The sequence below is a fragment of the Cottoperca gobio genome, chromosome 21, assembly GCF_900634415.1.
Source record: "Cottoperca gobio chromosome 21, fCotGob3.1, whole genome shotgun sequence".
Taxonomy (NCBI): domain Eukaryota; kingdom Metazoa; phylum Chordata; class Actinopteri; order Perciformes; family Bovichtidae; genus Cottoperca; species Cottoperca gobio.
The window spans coordinates 144,312-158,728 of NC_041375.1; the positions used below are offsets into that span (position 1 = coordinate 144,312).

The 14,417-nt window shown below is 42.3% G+C and overlaps 3 protein-coding genes across 6 annotated transcripts in view; 1 reads left to right on the forward strand and 2 right to left on the reverse strand.

The window, feature by feature from the left end:
• fundc1 (FUN14 domain containing 1) overlaps positions 1 to 437 on the reverse strand; it is a 6,005-nt gene extending 5,568 nt beyond the window's left edge. Inside the window, exon 1 of the mRNA XM_029458939.1 lies at positions 365 to 437. Coding sequence (XP_029314799.1) covers positions 365 to 437 — 73 coding nt within the window. The remainder of the gene's footprint in view (positions 1 to 364) is intronic.
• Positions 1 to 3,814, reverse strand: part of ndp (norrin cystine knot growth factor NDP) — a 50,000-nt gene extending 46,186 nt beyond the window's left edge. The window contains exon 1 of the mRNA XM_029458940.1: positions 3,774 to 3,814. The gene's annotated coding sequence lies outside the window, so the exon portion shown is untranslated. The remainder of the gene's footprint in view (positions 1 to 3,773) is intronic.
• The window catches only part of kdm6a (lysine (K)-specific demethylase 6A), a 40,497-nt gene continuing 28,229 nt past the window's right edge, over positions 2,150 to 14,417 (forward strand). For 3 of the 4 annotated variants that reach the window (XM_029458933.1, XM_029458932.1, XM_029458934.1), the window contains exons 1-5: positions 2,150 to 2,631; positions 2,794 to 2,857; positions 6,331 to 6,439; positions 7,194 to 7,243; positions 9,944 to 10,002. In XM_029458933.1, the coding sequence (XP_029314793.1) occupies positions 2,471 to 2,631; positions 2,794 to 2,857; positions 6,331 to 6,439; positions 7,194 to 7,243; positions 9,944 to 10,002 (443 nt within the window). In that variant the 5' untranslated portion in view covers positions 2,150 to 2,470. Of the gene's footprint in view, positions 2,632 to 2,793; positions 3,054 to 6,330; positions 6,440 to 7,193; positions 7,244 to 9,943; positions 10,003 to 14,417 lie in introns of all 4 variants that reach the window. The other variant, XM_029458935.1, reaches the window with a different exon arrangement.

The window sequence follows — 14,417 nt, forward strand, 5'->3', positions numbered from 1 at the left end:
ACAAGACAGAGGTGGCTAACGATAGCTCCATGTTTAGCATGTTTAGCTCCATGTTTAGCATGTTTAGCATGTTTAGCTCCATGTTAGCATGTTTAGCATGTTTAGCTCCATGTTTAGCTCCATGCAGAACTTATTAAAGTTGTTAGGCCGGACAATAAGTTAGCATATCACAAGTAAAGCTAAGCGACAGTTGGAAAGTTAGCAATGAGCGCTACATCTGAAGACACCGGGCATCAGCGGGGGGGTTCAAAGATACACACATGTAAGATAACAGTGTAAACAACGCGCCTGGGGTGTTCTAAAGCTCTGAGTGGCCGATGTCCCGGGTCAGAAAGAGATGCAGTTAGTTTACAGGCCTGCTTACCCTTGTCGCGGCTCGCCATTTTGGAGTGCTGTCTGTCCTCAGATGCCTGCAACACGTCCGGCGTCATTTGCATAATTTTAACGTCGAACAGACGAGACATGGGTCAATAATAATAATAATAATAATAATAATAATAATAATAATAATAATAATAATAATAATAGAAATCATAATTGTATTATTATTATTATTATTATTATTATTATTATTAATAATAATACACTTTATTTTTATATTGTTGCAAAGACAACACAGTTTTTAAGTTATTTAAAAATATATATATATATTACTACGAACAAAGAAATGTAATTCAATTAAATAATAATACTTTCCATTTTTGTTTATAGCTATATATAAACAAAGTAGTGCTGTTATTTATTTATGAAACAAATCAATAAGAATGAGCAAAACTGTACATCTACTATTACTAACAAACAAATGTAATTATTTTTATTAGGCCCATATTACATCATTCTGAATGTGACTAAACAGTAAGCAGTCAGACCTCCTGGCAATGTTTGGTGATCTGCAGTACTCATGTGCTGCAAAGATGCACTGAAAGGGATTGAGATGTAATTAAGGGCAGCCAAAGGTTTAGGTATTAAACCAAAACATGTTCTTGCTTAAATGAGGCAATGGGCATTATCAGAATATATAAATACATATATGCATGTTTTCCAAGTAACAAAACAAAAGGATAACTTTACAATAGTAGCAGGAATTTCAACTTGGATGTGAAATGTTTATCAAAACTGACTTTTTAAAAATGAATTCTGAGGTGGTTGATAGAATCAGTTCCCTTTAATAGACCACATTTACCTTGATGGTCCTTTTTTCTCTTTACAGAATTCATAGCCGATCTAAAGAATACATGTTGTAGTCCATTTTGCTTCCTTACACACATACAGTACAGTGTTGCATGGCTGGATGGAATTAATATCTATCTGTCTATCTATCTAGAATAACAAAGATGACTGCATTCAGGAGGTCTAAAAGTGGCAAAAAGAATATAAGAGCATCCATCTCTTAACCTTTATGTTAGACAAACACAAAAGTAAGACTTTTTATATCTTTTGCTTATTTTTTCCTACCATTTTGAACAAACTGCATAAAGATCATTTCACCAAGACACAGCGTATTGTGTGCGTCTGCATGTCAATTTAGTTTGAAAACCCATCTGTTTTGACTGCACCTTGGCCAAAAAAAAGAAAGAAATTAAACTAATGGTTTGGCCTATTTGAAGCTAATGTACTTGCAAGATTCTTGCTATTCTGAGTTTGTATCCTCATGGTTGTTTGCAATTATTGTAAGTTGCTTAGGACAAATGCGTCAGCTAAATTAAATGTAATGTACCATGTAAACACATGCAGTGATAATTCACTATGTTTTCTATTCTCGTCCGTCAGATACAAATAAACGATCAATGTATCTATCTATGTATCTTTGTATCTATCTATATATCTATATATCTATCTATTATATCAATCAATCAATCAATGTATCTGTACTGTATATGTGCAACGTTGCAACAAACATCGTTGACAGCCGATAGTCAAACCTGACAGCCATATTGACCAATAGGTTGCTTTAAAATACGGTTACGTAATCATAATATAGCATAAGGAACCAATCACAGGCCTTGGGGCGGGTCTTCGAGAAGCCCATCTTGATGTGTGCGTGCGCGTGTTCGTGCGCGTGTTCGCAACACATCAACTGGGAAGACAGTCACGTGACTGCACACGCCGGCCGCTGATTGGCCAGGGTGGACAGAGGGCGTGTCGATGGTGGCGGCGTGCGTTTGCCTATGTGACACAATTACAACAACTTTGAGCCGATGGTTGGGGAAGTTTGCGATATTACCAAGTAACACTCCCTCCTTAAACCCAACATCACATCAACTTCATGCACACTGTGGCACTGGAACACACGCGGTGTTGTGATGTACAATGAGGAGTGTGGAAGGTAACTTGAAGGGATCATTTCCTTGAGGATTTGGCAAGAATTACGCTACGCCCCGGTTTAGTTCTGGATAGGTGTGCAACTCTTTCGTTGTTATTGCATTCTGCCGGAGTTCCTCGGTCCCGTCGACCTTCCAGTTTCTTCCCCATGAAATCGTGCGGAGTGTCGCTCACCGCCGCGGCCGCCCGGAGTCTCGGCGTTGCTGGTAATGACGAGGAGAAAATGGCGTCGGGAACAGCGACTGATATCGAAGAGGACTTTCCGAAGCTAACAGCGCGAGAGAGAGAGAGCTTGGTCGGAACTGACAGGTTAGATGCTGCTGCTGTTTAACCACTCTCTCCCGCGTCTTTTCTGCAATATGTATTTTTTCTTCGCACAGTTTGAAACAACAAATATAAATCCCCCCCCCCCCCACACACACACACAAGTAATACGGAACCGCCTGTGTGTTGTCTGTCCTCTACTTGCAGTTCACTGTTTGGATTTCACAGGCTTCAAGAAGATGGCGCCAGAACGAAGGCCTTGCTGTTAAAGGTATGCCACAGAACAGGACCCCAGTCTCCACTCATGGTTCTCCCCTGGTTAGTGCAAAGCCCCCCCAGAAACAAGTGGCACAGACCTCCCAGCGCAGCTCTTGCTAGCTGGCTAGCAGCGACAAACACACGTCTCAATTCCCCCCAACTTTGAAGCCGAAGCAGCCGCTGACTGTCCAAGTATCTCTGTTATGAACGTAAGCAACACTCACACACACATGCACACGGACCCGGTGCTTTGCTGTAATGTTTACCAACACTAAAGGATGCCCCCCCACCTGGTGAGACACGGCCGTGTCCGTGGTTGTGGGGAGAATAGGTGGTAGCATTGTATCGACAGTTGAAATGTGTTTCATGTACATCGCTATCAACACTGCTCCACACGGAGGCATGTTGCAGCTGCTGTGTAGTGGAGAGGCTAACACATGTAACACCCAACTGTTCTGTGACTTGCAGAAGTACGAGCCACACAACAGCGCACATGCATACTTCCTTAACGAGAGGAGAGGCATTAAAGTTGACAGAAATGTTGTATCCCACCTAAAACATCCGTCCCATCCTCGACACACCGGCAGCTAGAGTTTGGGTTGTGCGTCAGCTCACTGTTAGCATGTAGCGGCTAGCTGCCCAGCGGTTTCCCCTTCCTCCACTCGCACATACAGCTACTATTTCACCACTTAGCTGACACTACCGGGGGACAAACACACACAGTGGGGGCTTTTTGTAAGGTTTCAAAAATATCTGCTGCTACACTTGGCCCAAGATGGCGGGGATGGGAAGAAAACACCTAGCAAACGTTTGCTAGCTAGCAAGCAGAGGCTAGGCTAATCTCCGTTCCCTAAAAAACACATCACGTCGATGGCGTTCAGTGTTTGCAACAAAGGTAATCGATTATTAAGCGGCTCCCACTTAACTACCTGCAAAGTGCTTGGTGCACACGTAGCAACCGTGTGCATGCAGTCCATGGTACCCCCGTCATGCTGCCTGTGCAGGATCTGTCTTCAACATGTGGCTCCTGGGTGTCTTGTTGTAGGGTTGGCTGGTTGTTTTGTTAGGGTGTACTTTCAGATAAGGCTCAGCATGCACTGCGTTATTGCCATTTTAATGGGTGTCGTTCATACTCTGCTGGATACCTGGTCGGCACAGGCAGGCCTACTGTCCACATCATAACATTACACTTTCACATCTGTAGTGGAATATGTGTTCCTGTGTCACATTCAATAATTGTGTATCTCTCTGGTGGATTAAATCAATATTGATACCAAGTTCCCTCTGCATCCTCTCTCTGGACTCTACCATTTTAACATGTGGGGGAAGGGAGAGTATTAGTTCAGCATTAGTTACTGTTTAAACTGATGCAAAGTCAACAGCTAAACATTAAAAACAAATTAATTATCTCCGCCAGATGTAAGCCTAGGGAGGATCATGTGTTCGGTCTTGTGTCTGTCAGTCTGTCAGCAGTTAATCCTGCATACTACTTGACCCATCAGCCGAATAATTTTTGTGCACATTTACAACTGCATGCTCAAGGATCTCTTGTGGTTGGGGTGATGCACAATAAAAATAAAAACATTTTATTGAATGTTTTTATACCGTTATTGACTTCTGACTCCTCGGTCCTCTTCGTCGGCCGGTAGGGGCAGCAAGTAACCAACTGCTTCAACAGCAAAAGGCATTTCTAGCAATCAGCGAGGCTAAAAACGAGCCTTACCTCATCTGTTGCACTAATATTAAACCAGAGCATCTCTGCATTAATTCCATACCTCATATCTAACGTTAGACATTATACAAGATGGATGAATCCCCTTTTTGTTATCTTTGCCATCATCTTACATGTAAGGGAGCTTAGAGAGACGTGTGAGTGAGATTCAAATGGTCTTTGTTTGGGAAGGGAGAGGGAGAAACACCAGATGGAGCGCTGCACTCTGAGTGCACTTTTCTAGTTCACTTTAGGACCATCCCAGTATAGCTTTCCTAGGATGCATGAGTATGTGTATTTTGTTTGCTGAATAATGTTTCTCTGCAGGGTGCTCTGCTAGGCCTTAGCTAACCCCTGCAGCACAAAGACAAGTAGTACAACGTTTAGGCTTTTTGTCAGCACGTCCAACATGTGTGCTATAGTGCATGTTTTTTATTTGCCTTAGTGACGCACACGTGTGAGCAACTGGTGTATTTGTGAAGGATTTATGATTGTGAGAATAGATTCTTTAATCACAACGTGATTTAATTTAGATTCTTTCGGCAAATACTTGTCATAAGTCTACCCAAAATGTGATTTCATTTTAAAACTCATAAATGTTACACCAAGACACTTGTTCAAAGACTTTAACACGTTTGTAGATCCCATCTTTTCAAATCAACATCGTGATTAATGATTCATGTATGTTTTATTACAACCCCAGCTGAGGTCCATCTTGTTGCTTACACATTTTGTTGAGTATACAGAATCTTTTATTAAATATTTGCATATTGCAATGACTGCGTAAATTATGCAACACCATTCATGAAGATTTAGAAAATGTTTTTGCGGTGCACGAACGGGATGAAATCCCAATATTTACCTCAAAATGGGAAAATTGCTGTGTTGTGATCAGACATTACCAGTAAAGTGTCAAAGTTTGATGGTTTCACAGAATCATAGTCGACCATATGAGACTTCCCTCGGTTTTATACATGCAACCATGTGCTGCACATATGCCCCCAATCGTATGCTCCCTGTGTCTATGCTAGAGCTGCATGGGACTCAGAAGGATCAGATGTTACCTGCAAGTTCCTCAAAACAAGAAGCACATTTATACGCCATCAAGCTGGATTTCCAATTCTTGCAAGAGTGCTGCTGTTTATAACCAGATAACGGAAGTGTGCGTTCACTTATGTTAAAAACATGATAATGCATAAAGACGGGAAGGTCTGCGTAACTTCAGGCTTTTAGTTTTATGACGAATACATTTTGTGAATCATTTGATTCTTTGAAAGTTGTCTTTGGTCACCATTTTATTTTAGTGAGGGCAAAGCTCCCCAAGATGAGCTCTATGCTGGAGGTGGGGCTCTACCCCTTTTTACTTACCTGAATCATTTTCCTATGACCTTATTTTGTAGACTGTGACACACACACACACACTCATTCCTCTTCAGTGGCTGCAGTATGGGCTAGCTGAGTAATTTGTTTAGCCGTTGTTAAAATACTGACCGACTGACTGACGAGGGCATTCAGCTGGTAATATGCAAAACAGCTCTGAGGCATGGAAACGCACCACTCTGGTCGTATATCAGTCCTCTGTGTGTGAGATCACCACCCAAGCTATTAGCCCAAGCGTTAAGGTCAAGCTTTAATCAAAATCTGCCACATCAACCCTTTTATAACTTGATGTTTCTTTGTGTAACATGCATAGGATCCTTCAACCATTTAACTCTGTATTCTGCATTGCAGCTGTTCCTGTAGCCCCTTTAACTCTGCGCTGCTCTTTCATTTAGGCTGTTAGCTGCTATGATGCCCTCATCCTGAAAGCAGAGGGGAAAGTGGACCCTGACATTTTCTGTCAGCTGGGCCACTTCAACCTCCTGCTGGAGGACTATCCAAAAGGTGAGAGTCTCATGTGTAAATCCTCAATCCACATATGTATCTGACCATCAATTGATTATCTTCTTGTTTTTATATTTGGCTTGTGTTATTGATGCTGTGTGAAAGGGCTCGACGGTAACTGTTGCCAATTTGCCATTAGCAACCATTTTCAGAAATGGGAAACATGAACAACACGTGCAGCTCAAAAGCAAAACTTTTAAACTCGATGATATTTAAAGACAGCTATTCCACTCAGAACCAGACTGCATCTGTTTCAGAGACGATGTCCAAGCAGATGAAGTTGTTAGAATGTGGAGTTTTGTTCAGTCACTAGGACTAATAATACAGCTTTTATTCTTTTCTATCATTATTTAAAGTATCGAGCTGACTTATAACCGCATAGCATCTTAATAACTCAAACATATGAGTCTGAAAAGATGATGTCTGTTAAATAGTTCTCATGTGAACCCCAGGGAGACTGGGGGGCTCTTTGTGGAAGCCAACGGGGATCCAAATGAAGAATAGAATAAAGATTGATTGCTAGTTTTTCACGATTAGTCATATGGTGTGTGCTGTTGTTGCTTTGATTTTCTACACTCATTATTTTGATGAACTGCTACAAACCTGCCGACAAAGGATTACTCTGATTAGACACTTTGTGCTGCTCTGTAAAACCGTCCCGCTGGGAAGTGTTAAAGTGCAGCTCCGTTGTCACTAACTGCTCATTATCTCTTTCCGTGTCTCTCCCTGCTTCTTCATCTCACCATTTTCTCAGCATTATCTGCATACCAGAGGTACTTCGGTTTACAGTCGGACTACTGGAAGGTGAGTTTGCACCGCACTACATGGTTTACAACATCCAATATTACCGGCACTATTTGTAGTCCATTGTCCATATTTCTTTGCGACTTTCTAAACCCGTTGGTGTTGTCTGCTGTTGAATATGATGTGTAGGCCAGGACAGCTCTATAACGTGACAATATTGAATTTAAAACGGTATTTTGATATACATTTCGTCTTTAACAAATATTGCCATTTTAATATTGCAGCGGGGCTTATTGCTTAATTTTGATAACATTTCCATTAATTGTTCAGTCCTACTTGGTACTCTTCCTGCTCTATCAAGCCTGCAGCCATCTTCACTTGTTGCTTTTAGTCTGCGCTTCAGTAAGGGCAACCCAGACTTAAATGGCGACATGTTAGCGACATGTTGAGGATCATCTCTCTGCTGCAGTGCCCTAAAACTGGGACGCTCAGACACTCTTAAAGCTGAAACTCGGCACTGTAATGTCAGTGTTTAATTTCCAGTCCAATGTGCTGATATACAGAGACAATGAGAATCGTATCACTGTACACGGACGACACCAAGTGGACTCTACTGCGACGTGTTGAAATGTGTTGGTTGGGGCTAGAAAGAGTGCTGTGCACACAAGACTGGACCGGTTGTCAGCCTGTTATGTATTTAATTAAAGGGATGTTAGCTAACAGCTAGTCAGTTGCTTATTTGAAACCTTACCGAAAGTAGTCGAGGCTACAATTTGCTCATATTTGTCGTGCAGTTTTCCTATGGCTACGTTAAAAGTGAGCTAACGTTGGCCTAGCACAAACCACTTGTTGTCTCTCTACTCTCAAGTCATCCGATCAGACAATGAGGGGGGGGGAACGCAAAGACGTTGGGTGCAAAGCAGCGAACAAAACGCTTCACTCTCATTGAAGTCCGTTACAAAAAGGCGCCCCAGGCTACCAGAACAAGCTCCGTCTGATCGGGACCTTCAGTTAACCAGCTCTTTCTCTTACTGCTGCTGAAGCTGAGTGAGACGGACATTGGCTGTGACTGTGTCTGAAGCCGCGGCTGTGCTTTGGTCGTTGACGTGGTTGTGCCGGCTGAGAGTTGTACTGAAGCTACTGTCCTGAACTCCTGTGGTTTATTGGTCAAACTTCTGTCACATCTCATGAAAGCACTGCGGGTTCAAGTACTGTGCGGCTTAACGATGCTAATGTTAATAGGACAGTAAAAAGTAGTCTCAGCCATATCCATCGCTCCTTACATTCAACTACTTAGTTCATCCAGTCACAGCTTCAACCAGCACAGCCCGGCAGAGCAGCTGTGCTCACAGCCTGTGGTGTGTATGCGATCAAAACTCAGCATTTTGAAAGGAGTAATGAGCATTAAATGCATCATGTTACGTGTCTCCTCATCTCTCTCTTCTGTAGTGTCGGCACAGTGAATTCAAAACTCGATGCTAAGGAACGCTAAAGTAGTTGAGATCCCACCGAGATCCTTCACACAAAGGTGTCATGGCATGTGTTACTTCACATAGTGACGTCTTTATGTATTGTATGTTTTCAGGTTTCTCTTAATGCCAAACTGTTATTAATGTTACTGTGATCAGGACGATCGACTAAATGATTGGCCACGATACCTGAGCTATAGTACAGCGTTTGTCATTTGGCTGAGCTGCATCTTACATTGTATGTGTTACAATGTTTTAGTATGATTTGCAGAAATATAAGCCTCAGTTTAGATTTCCCACAGTTCCTGGGGTTGAATTGTCCGATCAGCTGTGATGTGATGGTGACCAGCCTGTCCTCTCCGTGCTCTCTGTGTGGATGAATAGGCCCGTTTTGGTTTGATGTTTCACTGTTTGGAATGGCCATTAAACGGAGGTGCTGAGAGTTGGATTGTGATCGGAGCTGACAGCTCTGGGCTCCTCGGCATCACAGGTCTCCACAGTGAAATGGGGGGGGTGGGGTCCGACCCTCTGCTAGATGGTGGTGTGGGGCAGACTGCTCATTGGTAGCAGTGGTGCTGTAGAATAGGGCTCTAACTGGAAAGATGTGTCAACATAATTGTGTTGATGATGGAAATGCATTAGTTTATGCTTGGTGCGTTGGTGTTACTCATTGGCTGAATTGCATCGCAGCTGAGTAACTACTCATCATGTGTTGTGCCTGTCGTCTGGCAGTACACTCGGATGAAATAAGTGATTTTAGAGACTGCAGACTGAGCAGATTGAAATATTGTTTTCTACATGTTTACGCTGGTTGGAACAAGGTGTATTAATAAACTATTGGCTTTATACACACAAAGGTTTTATTGCACTTACTTACAGTAACAAGTGTAGTTGTCTACTCGAGCAATCTACACGTCACCGCCAAAATGAGAGAAGCTGGTCCACCTTAAAGGTCGAGTGACAAGACCCAACGGGGACTTGTTTTGGGTCTCGTAGCATTTATTCACCGACAAATTGTCGGCTTCCTTCTCACCGTCAAACACGCTCGCTCTCTCTCAACCGCACTTGCTAGTGCTACACTCGACCTACGCACAAGTTATTCCTTAAAGGGGTTTGCTACTTCTGTAACACACTTTTATCTATCTTATATCTTAAACATGCATTAACTAAAGATCCCTGATGCTCGGGCCCGGTAGGCCCGGTGGGGCTTGCAATACACTGGAGGGAACAATGTGTGGAGGAAGTTTTATGCTGCTCTTTGTAACAATTTTCTATCACTTTTTTTTTTCAGAATGCTGCCTTTTTATATGGCCTTGGCATGGTTTACTTCCATTACAACGCATTTCAGTGGTAAGTGCTTTCAAAACTAAAAATCTTCATCGCATGCCTCGCATCGACCAGTTTTATAATGATTATGGTTTTATGTGTTGTTTTGAAAACGTGGTGGTTAATCAAAGCTTTAGTCCATCTTCAAGAAATACTATTTGGCAAATACACATGTGCTTACCTCCACTAGGTTGATATGCAATGAAACATTGTGGCTTAACACGCAGTTATTCAAGGATCATGTATTAATATTTTGCAACACAGGGCTGCACAACGAAATGCAATTGTAGCCTAGTCTAATGCTACACCCGAAAAACAGAAAATAACAGAGCAGTAGTATTAGTAGCAGCAGCAGTATTAGTAGTATTAGTAGCAGCAGTAGTAGTATTAGTAGCAGCAGCAGCAGTAGTAGTAGTATTACTAGCAGTATTAGTAGTGGTATTAGTAGCAGCAGTAGTAGTAGTAGTATTAGCAGCAGTAGTAGTATTTAGCAGCAGTAGTAGTATTTAGCAGCAGTAGTAGTATTTAGTAGCAGTAGTAGTATTAGTAGTAGTATTAGTAGCAGCAGTAGTAGTAGTAGCAGCAGCAGTAGTAGTATTAGTAGTAGCAGTAGTAGTATTAGTAGCAGCAGCAATAGCAGTAGTAGTGCAATTCGTGAAGTGCAAGCTCTTTACTGGCCATCAGTCGTTGGGTCTCACATCTTTGCACACTTCGTAACTTGTACAAAAAAATGATCCTGATATAATTCCTGGACGTGTGGACGACTGTCTTACTTGCTAACAAGATGCAATATCTGAACACAACAAACTTGGAGCTGTTGTTGTTGTGGTGGAGGCTAGCTGGTTCCAGTCTGCTAGGTTAAACATCAATCTCACTTTCAAAGACTGATGGAATTTATATGAATTCTCTTAAGCTCCTTTCACACATGCACTGCAACCCTGACATTGTATAGACATTACCCGGAGGAGCTGTGTGTGAGAACCCAATTCTCCGAGTCATTCACTGGAGAGTCGACGAGATTTTGGTATTTCTGTCGGTATAAGGGCCGACATCGACACGTCAGACAAATTGAAGAAAAGGCGAGAGACTCGGTGGTTATGGCGGCTAAGTGTCTGAGGTGTAATCCACGTCATGGTGTGCCTCCTGCACGCTCTACCCAAGCTCCGCCCCTCGCCTAACCAAACAGTATGGATATAAAGTGAGAATACTGACATGGAGAATCTCCTGTTGTGAGCTACATGTGTGAAAGGAAAACTACGGACAACGTGCGGACCTGACTCTGGATATTGTCCGGAGGTCATTTGAGAAAACGTCTTTAAGACTTCATGGGGTGTGAGGGTCATCTGTGGGGACTGAGTAGAGCAGCAGTCCTGTTCAGGGCACATGGGGCCCGTTTCAGCTAACATTTGTTATTGAACTTCATCAGCGCTCTGCGTGTAATGGCAGAATTGAAAACATTTTGAAAATGCACCAACATGCCTTGTAGAAGACGTTTGTCTGAAGAGTTCTTCATATAATGTGCAGGATAAGAGATTTGGGAATATGTCTTGTTTATCACCGACCTGATTTAATTTGCACTTGATGAGTGCAGTTAAGAATAAGGAGCGTAATTAACGGGAACCTTTCCTGCTCTCGTTAACTAATCTTATCTGGATTAACGTGGTGGTTTTTTTCACAGCAAACTTTTTGATTCCCATCAGGAAAAGCACAGGTGTGATTAATATGATTAATGATCCAGCATGTACAATACCAGGGTCTTGGATTGTAGAGGCCTTTTGTTAATGTAGTGAATATCTGCTCTTTACGCATTTATGTGACTTGTGTGTAAACTTTGTGAATCAATTTTTAGATTTCATGATGGAGTGGATATGATAACAATAAATGCCTCTATGTACTGGACACAAATAGACAGTTTTTATTAGGGTATATTTGTGAGTTGTCAGTAAGGATATAATGTTCTGTGTTCCTCAGCAGGGAAATATGATTTGTGTGGTTGTCGTCATAACATTTTGATAAGAGATCTTATGGGAAGAATTGTACATACTGAAGTGTCCTCAAATAAAACCCATAGCCCATATTAGTGGAGATAGAAGAGACGACTCTCCAATATGTCAAACTGTAGCAGCTGGCCCGGCATTATCCGTCTTTTCCTGCTACCTTTGTGCCCAGTGATGAAGCTTTTTCTGCTTTAGTAAGCTGCCACTTAAACAATTATTTGATCTATTTTCTCAGTCCAAGCCCAGTCTGTTAAGAATTAAACCATGCTGTTCATTTAAACTCCCTCTAACGATTATCTTCATTCTCGATAAGTTTGCAGATTATTTTCTAGATTCATTGTTTCTCATAGTCCAAGGTGATCTCTTTTAAAGCAACATAATGTAACTATTTTACCTTTTTAAAAGAACAGCTTTACAATCATGTTGATGCTGCACTGAATATGTGGAGAATGGTGTCCGTCGGTGCCACGCTGCTCCCCGAACACAAGTTCTTGCACTGTAACGTCGGTGAGCGGGTCGTGCAATCTCCCGTGCGTAATGAGTTAATCAAATTTGGTGTAACTGGATGATATTTTATGCAGAAAATCCTCCGGCTGAGTTTCCTGATGGACAGAAAGCTTTACTTGTTGCTAAAGTAACTAACTGTAGCTGCTGTCAGTTAGTTAACCGTTAGCTCAGTTAGCCGTGCTGCCAGAAGTGGGAGCTCAGCGCACCGGGGAAGTGTTGACGTTTACACCGCTAGCACGGGCAAGGAGCCGGGTTGGTAATACTAGCTGGCTCGCTATGTCTTGTGTTGTTGCACTTGTTGATGTTTGTGTTAGTAAAGTTGTTGACTGGCTATTTTTGATCATAAATAATGTAATTGTAACTAATTCATGTGTAAAGTTACAGCTGTTGATATTTATGATAGAGGCGTGTTGCTCTCTAAAACTGTCGGGGCAATATATCTCAGTTGTTACATCATGTTGCTTTAAATGTTTTGTTTTGTTAGTCCTAAATCCAAAGACTTTAATATGACATCAAACAGGAATCTCCATATTTGAGCGGATGACGACATCATGGTCTGCCATTTTTGCACGAAGATAACTTTAAATCAAATGTATTTATATAGCCCATTATCACAAATTATTATTATTACATTTGTCTGTGTGCTTTACAGACTGTACAGGATACGACACCCTCTGTCCTTAGACCCTCTGTCCTTAGACCCTCTGTCCTTAGACCCTCTGTCCTCAGACCCTCTGTCCTCAGACCCTCTGTCCTCAGACCCTCTGTCCTTAGACCCTCTGTCCTCAGACCCTCTGTCCTCAGACCCTCTGTCCTTAGACCCTCTGTCCTCAGACCCTCTGTCCTCAGACCCTCTGTCCTCAGACCCTCTGTCCTTAGACCCTCTGTCCTTAGACCCTCTGTCCTTAGACCCTCAGAACGCACAAGGAAAAACTTCCTAAAAGAAACCCCATAATTAAAGGAGAAAAATGGAAGAAACCTCAGGGAGAGACTGAGGAGGGATCCCTCTCCCAGGACGCACAGATGTCGTGATTAACGATTAATCGCTTTTTGTTAATCGATTTAGTTGCAACTCTAACCGTCTCTGCAACTGCTGTCAATGTTGTGGGGATTTCCCAAAAAAGGAAAGAATTTCTCAAGTACCATCCAGTATTTCTACTGTTAGGTGTTCTGTTGTACAGGCCACGTCAGCCTCTTCAGTAGAGACCTAGGTGGGCCCTTTATTTACACCCAGTGGCTCAGTTTCTCCTGGGGGTTGTGTTATCAAACGTGTGCTTTTAATCATGCAGATTTATTTTGGGACTACATCGTGTGCAGTGAGCCCAATCTCCCAGAGGGAGCCCAGAATCACTAACGGCTTTTCTCTCGTTGCCACGAACGGCTACGATTGGCGTGATAATCTTCACCAGTTTCTTCTAATTACATTATGCTTGTAAAGAGTGAGGTGGCACCATTTCAGAACTCTACCTCAACACAGTCACACACTCAAATCTGTATTCTTGAAGTCAAGCTGCTTAATGAATGGAAACTTTCTTTTGAATTGAACTCCATGTCATTTTGTCGACCTTTTGCTTTCGCTCATCATTAACTCTATTACACAGTTTGGGATTGGGTGCATTTAAGATGACACTGACCTGCTAATATCACTGCCCATTTAGGTTCTCAGTTAAGTTTGCTTCTGTAGTGGCAGGTGTAACAAGCTAGCCGTTCACACTGGTTCTGAAGCCTTCAGCTCTGACACCTCCTTCACCTCTTCTGGCTTGCAGTGAACTTTCTCCTCAGTTTTTCCTACTGCTGCTCCTCTACCTCATCTATGACCTTGAAGGCCTCCAGTATTGCTGCCCTGCCAACTTTGTGTGTCCCCATCTCTGAAGCCCGGGGAATGTGTTAATGGGGGAAGGGAGGGTGTCATGTTGGGTTTGCGAAGAGGGATTA